The following is an 8,685-nucleotide window of genomic DNA, read 5'->3' on the forward strand; positions in this document are numbered from 1 at the left end:
GATATACGATATTGTACTTATAATCAGAAAATTTTCAATTAATTGGTTTTAGGAGAATTTTTTATAAATGAACTTTATGAAATTGGTAATCATCAACCTAAAGCATCTAACTTGAAATATAATAAAAATGTGCATCTTGAATTTGCCTAATGAGCAGCAAAATAACACCAATTGGATGCTCTTTTTGAAAATGGCTTAAAATCTGGAAAAACAATAAGATTACATAGGAGGATCAATTTTCAAAAATAAATCTATCATATAAATTACAATACTGCCAGTTAGCGGTAACCTTAACATAGGCCTTAAACCTATCAGATGATTAGTTATTATAGCAAAGATTTCTTAAAAATTGGCTCAAAATATATAACAATCACTCACTTCTTTACAGCTTCTCCTGGGGAAAGAGAAGTAACCACTGAGCTTCCCGGTTGTGAGATATAAAACAGCTGTTGTTCATTTTTGGTTGGCGCTATTTTACACTCATGTTCATGGCCCCAGATAACAAGATCAATGAAGTCATCCAAAAATTGTTCTGGAATGAAGTTAGTACTTCCATGTTTACTCCTGTATCAAGATTTTGAAAAATACAAATTTGATTAGAAAAATTTCATATTAATGAAGTCTACACAGATCTTTCTTTTTCCATTCACTAAAGATTTTATTGCATACTTCTATGTACCAGAAAGTGTGCACAGGATTGGGAATGTAAAGATCATCAATACTAATTCCTGACCTTGAGAGCTTTACAAACTTATAGGACACAGACAAGTAGAAACCCTAAAAGAGAAAGTAGTCAATTCTACATGTGGAGGAAGATCATCAAAGGTTTTACATAGGAAGGATTTCTCCTTTGGTCAATAAGAAAAGCATGAACTCTATCAATAGTAGAAGTCTATAAATCAGTCTAACTATACACTAGAGAAAACATACAGAAAATGAAAGTAAGTTAAGTATAAATATGTCCAGTAATCTCTTAACATTATATTTTTACTAATAAATATAATGGGAGTAAAACTGTCAATCTCACATAAATGCTAAGAGTTTTCAATATCAAATATTGAATAAGTGATTTGCAAACTATGGTCTTATACCTATATCAGTTATTATTTAAAGATACATGAAATGCAAGGTGAGAGAAGACAAGAAGGAATAGTTTTCCCTAATATTAACTTACATCATTGGAGATTCAAGTAAAAGTGTTCACATACTTTAACCCCGAGCATTCATTTAATCCAACCCAATATTCTTTCATTCACCCAACAAATACTGTTACCCAAACACTGTCTACTTTATGTCAGATGTCCCAGGCTTCTTCCAGATACGGAAGACACAGCAGTGAACAAAGTCCTTGTTCCAGTGTGGGAACAAGCAATACAGGTTGAGTCCCTAATCTGAAAATCCAAAATCCAAAATATTTTTAGCGCCAACATGGCAACACAAACGGTAAATTCCACACATAAATACTTCACACAAACTTTGTTTCATGCACAAAATTATTTTAAAACATGTATAAAATTAACTTAGGGCCACGTGTGTAAGATATATAAAAAACGTAAACAAATTTCATATTTAGACTTGGGTTCCATCCCCAACATAAGTGCAAATATTCCAAAATCTGAAAAATCCAAAATCTTAAAACACTTCTGGTCCCAAGCATTTCAGATAAGGGATACTCAATGTGTAATACAATATGTATACACATGTGTGTCTGTATGCACATGCATAACTTGTTAGTGATAGGTGCTATAAAGAAAATAAAGGGAAAAGTGACATAGAAGTGGCATACTCCTCTCTACATATACAGGGTAGTCAGGAAAGTCCTCTCTGACTAGCGTCAAATGAGCACAGAACTGAAATGAAGCATCAATATGCAGAGAAAGAAAGTCCTAACCAGTAGAAGAGCAGATGGTGCTGAAGTGGGAATGTGTTCAGTGAATTCAAGGAACAGCAAGGAAAACAGAAGGGCTAAGTAGAATAAATGCAGAAAGACAGAAAATAAAATCAAAGAGTACACAGGCTTTTGCATCCAGGAATGTCTTTATGTAAAAAACATACATCTAAGGTATAAGATTATCACAACTACTAAAGAAAAGCAGAATAATTCCCAAATACAAAATGATGCCATTGTGCCTTGAGTGCTGGTTCTTTCCTAGAAGAAGAAGGGAGGATGATGCTGGTAGGCTGACTGTAGTTTGTGACCTAGAAGTGATCAAAATATCCTTGTTGAAAGATTCTGCATGACCAAGTCATCTGCAGATTCAGATTCTTTATTCTTTGAAACAAGAGAAAAAAACAGTTGATGTAGAGAAACAAATGGGAAATAAGGCAAAATGCAGAAGGCTCAAGATTCTCACCCAATCTGAGAAAATCTTTTTTTTTTTTTAAATAACTCTTACAAAAGCAGAAGCATCTTAAGAATGCACACGGTGACAAATGAATCTAACAGCATTACCAAAGAATCACATAACCACAGTGAAGGGGGTGGGGAGAAAAGGAGCTAAGTAAGTTTGGAAAATTATGTTTCAATTAGATACAGAAAGGCTAAAGACTAAAATAACTTACATAAACATTGTAACCTAGTTGGGGAAGTTGTTTTGCACAGGGATATGAATTAGTAATTTTGAAATTACTTTATAATTTCAAATTATACTAGAATTGGAAATATAATTAAACCAAGATTGAAAAAATAAGTAAATATATACATTTATAATATGACCGAGGCTTCTGTTAGACAAAGAAGTCACAAGTAAGGAAAGGGAGAAGACAAAAATGGACCTTGTAGGGCTGGATTAGAATCAGTCTGAACTTATCATTGTTTTTTAAGCACATATATAGATGTGTATGTATGCATGGGTTACTATACACACATATATCTATTTCCATATGTATGCATGGGTTACTATACACACATATATCTATTTCCATATGTATGCATGGGTTACTATACACACATATATCTATTTCCATAACTCTGTTTATTCAGAGTGCTGAGCAAGCCCTGGTAGCAGTAAGCACACCTACCACCCATTTGTGGGTTTCTGAACACCACTCTCCAACAAAAAGAATCACAGAACCTTGGAGAAATGGTTGATTCCAGGGCTAAGTAGGAAAATATCAGGTTGGTGCAAAAGTAATTATGATTTTTGCCATTGTAAGAGCCAAGAGCCTTGAGCATCTTGAGGTACCAAAAAGCTAAGGTCATGCCCCGCAAACAGGTGGGGAGACATTGAAAGGACACAGCAGCCAACATAAAAGAGAATGCAATGGTCAAAGCTGGAACAATCTGAGGAACAGTAGCAACTAAAACACTGATAGTACTGGATCTTCAAGTCCATAATGACATAAATAAATAAGTAAATAGAGAAGAAGGGACAAATTTTCCTTACAGAGAATTCTATTAATAAATATAGAAAAAATGAAGGAAACCAAAACTTACAATCAAAATACCACAGTATTAATTATTGGAAATAAGATCACCCATGGATGCTAAAATTAGTGGGTAAAAGTTTAAGGTGAAATGGGATATTTGCATAGTCTCAAAGTATTTTCCCAAAAATATTTATTAACTGAAAAGTAGAAAATGGAAACTTTCCAGGAGAGAAACCTGTTATACATCCCCTTAACCAAATGATGAGAGGGGCAATGAGAAAAATCAACATCATATGGTGACTACCCATTCCCCTTACCAATGCTGCCATTCTACCTTTCATTCTTGCTTAAATTCTTAGAATTACTTATGAGTTTTCCTTTTAACTCATCATCCCTACTTTGACATAGTACAAAAAAGTGGTAGACCTGGGAAGCTCTATGGAAGAGAAGGAGCAAAACCCAGTGGTGCAAAGTTATATGAAGACCACACATATCTGAACTCTGGCCTGCTCCTCCTTTGAAACTCACAGTTTATTCAAGAACTCACACATAAGGCAACACAAGTCAGCCTCTTAAACCCTTTCTTTTACCGAGTATTTAACATAAGTCTGCATTCACTGAATGCACAGAGTAGCCTGTGTTCAATAAATGTGTTCAATAAATACAGTTGGCCCTCTGTATCGGCAGATTCGTGGATTCAACCAAAGATTGAAATATTCAGGAAAAAAACAATAAAAAATAACAATGAAAAATATAAATTTTTAAAGCAATATAGTATAACAACTATTTAAACAGTATTTACATTGTATCAGGTATTACAAGTAATCTAGAGATGATTTAAAGTACACAGGAGGATATATGTAGGTTATATGCAAATGCTAGACCACTTTATTCAAGGGATTTCAGCATCCCAGGATTTTAGGTCCTGGACCCAATACTCCCCATGGATACCAAGGGACAACTGTAATAAATTATATAGTCAGGCCCCAAATCCTTTGAGTTCTTCCCTTACAACTTCTCAGGTGTGTCCCTCCCATTTCTGTTTCATTGCCATCACTGTCACCACCTCATATTTTTACTGCAGTGATCAGATAATAAATCTTGCTTCTTCAAGTCTGTCTTCTTTTCAATCAGTCCTATATCCTGCCAACAGATTAAACTTCTTAAAACTACTAACAAAAGAAAGGTAATCTAGCCATATTTGTATATTCTGGAAGAACACTTGCATACATGCAGCAGGAAACATGTATAAGAATGTTCATAACAGCAAGATTTATAAAAGCAAAATACTCCTGTTCACTGACAGGAGGCAAAGCATAACTGTGCACATCAGTAAAAATAAATTACATTTCTAAGCATCAAAATGGATGAATCTCAGTAATGTAATGCTGAAAATAAGTTGTCTGTAAAATCTATAGCATAATATGAGTATACATGTGATTAAACAGCAAAAAAAAGCAATGAAATAATTAATTCAAAATTAATAATGCTTCCCTTTGGGATAAGGGGAAGCAGGTGGGATCAGGGAAAAGGAATGGGATAATGGAATGGATAATCCAACAAAAAGATTCTACCTTTTTGTTGAATTGAGGAGTATTCATGGTGTATGCCTTATCCATATGTTGCAAATATTCTTGCAGGTATTAATATATACTAAAGACAATTTCAAAACGAAATCACACAAAGCAAACCTATGTTTTGTCTGATCCTGCACTGACAACATTGAAAGATTAAGGGCATTTCACTGAAATAGGTGAGTTCAGAAACAGATCTGGGAAACCTCAGCACTTGGCTCAAACTTTTTCAGAGAAAACTTTTACCTGTTCTGATGAATCACAAATAAGTTAAACCAAGAGTTCTCATCTTCTTTTGGTCTCAACATTGTTACTTTTTTATTGACAAACATTCGATAGAGCCTTTCATCTGGAATGGATCCTGAAATGGACATTACATTATTTTTAAATTGTTTTCTTACTTTGGCTTAAAAAATGAATCTATTTTGCTTCTAAATTATGTCCTTTTCAAAGTATTTCACTTTACTGTTGGGAGATACATTTGAATTCTGGAATCATTTATAAATGGGTATATTCCAGGTTCTTTTTTTTATCTTTTTTTGTTTTGCTTTTAATTGAGACGGGTCTTGCTCTGTTGCCTAGGCTGGTCTCAAATTCCTGGGTTCAAGCAATCTTCTCGCCTCAGCCTCCCAAAGTGCTGTGATTACAGGCATAAGCCACCATGCCTGGCTGCTCCAGGGTTTTGTTTTGTTTTTTTTTCAACAGAGTCTCGCTCTATTGCCCAGGCTGGAGTGCAGTGGTATGATCTCGGCTCACTGCAACCTCCACCTCCTGGGTTCAAGTGATTCTCGTGCCTCAGCCTTCTGAGTTGCTGGGATTGCAGCATGCACCACCACGTCTGGCTAATTTTTGCACTTTTAGTAGAGATGGGGTTTCGCCACGTTGGACAAGCTGGTCTTGAACTCCTGACCTCAAGTGATCCACCTGCCTTGGTTGGACTCCCAAAGTGCTGAAATTGCAGGCATGTGCCACCATGCCCGGCCTGTTCCGGGTTCTTGATAAACAGTAGTTAGTTGCATTAAAAAAACATTTTCTATTTCAGGCATATATATGTTCAAAACCAGCAAAATGTAGAATAAAAATGTGAGTTTCCTATGCTTAAATTCTTATTAAAATTTCTAGTAATACTATTTTTCACCATCCCTTTGTTATAAATTTTTTTTTTTTTTTTTTGGAGACGGAGTCTCGCTCTGTCGCCCGGGCTAGAGTGCAGTGGCCGGATCTCAGCTCACTGCAAGCTCCGCCTCCCGGGTTTATGCCATTCTCCTGCCTCAGCCTCCGGAGTAGCTGGGACTACAGGCGCCCGCCACCTCGCCCGGCTAGTTTTTTGTATTTTTTAGTAGAGACGGGGTTTCACTGTGTTAGCCAGGATGGTCTCGATCTCCTGACCTCGTGATCCGCCCATCTCGGCCTCCCAAAGTGCTGGGATTACAGGCTTGAGCCACCGCGCCCGGCCTCCCTTTGTTATAAATTATATATTCTTTTGATCTAACATATATATTATAACATGTGCAGAAATAAGTATTAAAAGGGATGATAAAAGTGTATTTAAAAACAATATTCTTATATTGTTTTAAATAAAATATATTGTGCTTTTTAAATAACTCAATGACTTTCAAACAATTCTCATATTCCATAAGTTCATCTTGATCTAGTGAAAGAAACTAACAAAACCAAGTCAACAAAATAGTTACAAACATTAAATATTATGAAAGGAGAAAAAGCCAGGATGCTAAGATGGAGAATTAACACTATCGAATTAAAAGGGTGGACAACACTGCTACTTTATATACAGATTAGAGAGGGTCTCAGAAGGAAAGCCAACAATGTAGAAGTCTAGGAGTTAGAAGTGGCCTAGCTCCCAAGCAGAATTCCACAGGAGTGGCCAATGGAATAAATGTCTGAGGTGGAATGCAGAACATGTAACTGGAGACAAAAATGTCAAGGGACATAAAGCCCAAGGCATTAGATTAATCTACTTCAGTGTTGAAACACTGAAAACACTGGCAAAATTGAAGGTGGGTAAGTAGTAAAAAGTCTGAGAGAAAAAGCAATGCAGTTTAGCCAGATGGCAGAAGCTTAAAGGGAACGGGGTGTTTGCAGGCAGACAAGGAAGCGGTGGGTGGAGCAAGGAGAACAGTGATTCCCGCTTTTGTCCAAAAGCCCAGGGGTAAGAGAACTGCATTGGACACAGGAACCTCAGGGGTCAGTTGGGCTTCACTGAAGGTTAGAAAGTAGAGACAACATTCAGAGAAGAGATAATAATGAGGAATCTGATAATTATAAAAAGAGTTCCTAGAGTTTATAATGAAGGCTGGGGGACAGAGAAAGATGCAGGGTGGAGACAGAGTCTAGTTAAGGAAGGTATAATAGAACAGGATAAGATAAGCGTTTGGGAGAAAATGGATGACTGGAGAGATGTGCTTCCAGTGGTGACTGAGGCATAATGAAATCTGTCCTTAGTGTGAATGGAGGAGGAAAGGCAATTTTCTTGAGATACGATCCCTAATAACACTGCAGTGATTAAAACAACCGTTAATAGCTTTTTTTAGAAAAGTATATTTCACTTCCTGCTGTATCACTTGCTGAATCAGATATAACATCCAGATTTCATTTTCCTTATCTCTAAAATAGAAATAACCATGATGCTTTTCTACTTGCCAGAGGTGTTATGAAAGCTGGACAAAATTATAAGCTAGTGGTATTGTACAGTGAAGCATTAGACCTTTCAAAGACTTCCAAGATATCAAAGTGCAGTTTTGCTAATTATTCTATAATTCTAACATTCAGGATTCTACATCTGAGTCTAAAAAAACCCCAAAATAATAAATAGTAACGAAAAGACATTTTCTCACCAAAAACTTTTACCAAAACCATCCATCATTTTTTTATAGTCACCAATAAATAATAATAAGGTTTGCCCCATTTTTTCCAAACAGATACAAACTTATCTTCAAAATTTCACTTCTCAATTGTTTGAAAAATCATGCATGGACATAAAGAGTAAAATAAAACTGTCTTACCTAAACCATATAGCGCAATCTTTGTGCTTCCTTTTTGAAGCAAAACTGGACTAATGTCTATCTTCTCTACAGACATTGAACGTCCAAAGTGATTTAAAAATCCAGCACAACTTAAAATGTCCAGGGCGCAAAGTGCATCTGCCTACATAAAATAATTTCAAAGAATGTTAGTGTGTATGTAAAAGTATCTGCATGAATATCATATCACCCGTTAAAAGCATACTCCATATACTACTTACAAAAACATAGATGAGGACAGTGTCTTCTCAAAGCAAAATTACAATAGTAAAAGTATTTGCTACATTTTTTTGTGCTACAAATCACCTACAGCAACTGGAATCACACGCCAAATGCAAGGTTAACATCTCACCAAAACTTAGGATGTCTTGGCCACAAAAAAATAAAAATCAGTATCAGATAAAAGCTTTGTAATATTAAGCAAACCTCTTAAAGCCTGGGGAAAAAAGATCATAGATCATCAGCGATTCATAATATTAGTAACCAGATAAAATGAAAAAATACTTTGAGGGTAGGATCTCTAGTCTTACCTCCATATCAAACAGATAATCTAATTTAAGATTAGATTACCTAACAGATAGTCTAAATTGAGATTAGATTACCCAACAGATAGTCTAAATTGAGATTAGATTACCTAACAGATAGTCTAAATTGAGATTAGATTACCTAACAGATAGTCTAAATTGAGATTAGATTACCTA

The 8,685-nt window shown here is 35.5% G+C and overlaps 1 protein-coding gene across 3 annotated transcripts in view; it reads right to left on the reverse strand.

The window, feature by feature from the left end:
* The window catches only part of MRE11 (MRE11 homolog, double strand break repair nuclease), an 82,454-nt gene that overhangs the window by 58,629 nt on the left and 15,140 nt on the right, over positions 1-8,685 (reverse strand). For all 3 annotated transcript variants that reach the window (XM_023225648.1, XM_023225649.2, XM_023225647.2), the window contains exons 6-8: positions 7,967-8,108; positions 5,190-5,304; positions 379-564 (exon numbers count right to left, since the gene is read on the reverse strand). In XM_023225648.1, coding sequence (XP_023081416.1) covers positions 379-564; positions 5,190-5,304; positions 7,967-8,108 — 443 coding nt within the window. The remainder of the gene's footprint in view (positions 1-378; positions 565-5,189; positions 5,305-7,966; positions 8,109-8,685) is intronic.

This window comes from Piliocolobus tephrosceles, chromosome 13 (genome assembly GCF_002776525.5).
Source record: "Piliocolobus tephrosceles isolate RC106 chromosome 13, ASM277652v3, whole genome shotgun sequence".
Classification (NCBI taxonomy): domain Eukaryota; kingdom Metazoa; phylum Chordata; class Mammalia; order Primates; family Cercopithecidae; genus Piliocolobus; species Piliocolobus tephrosceles.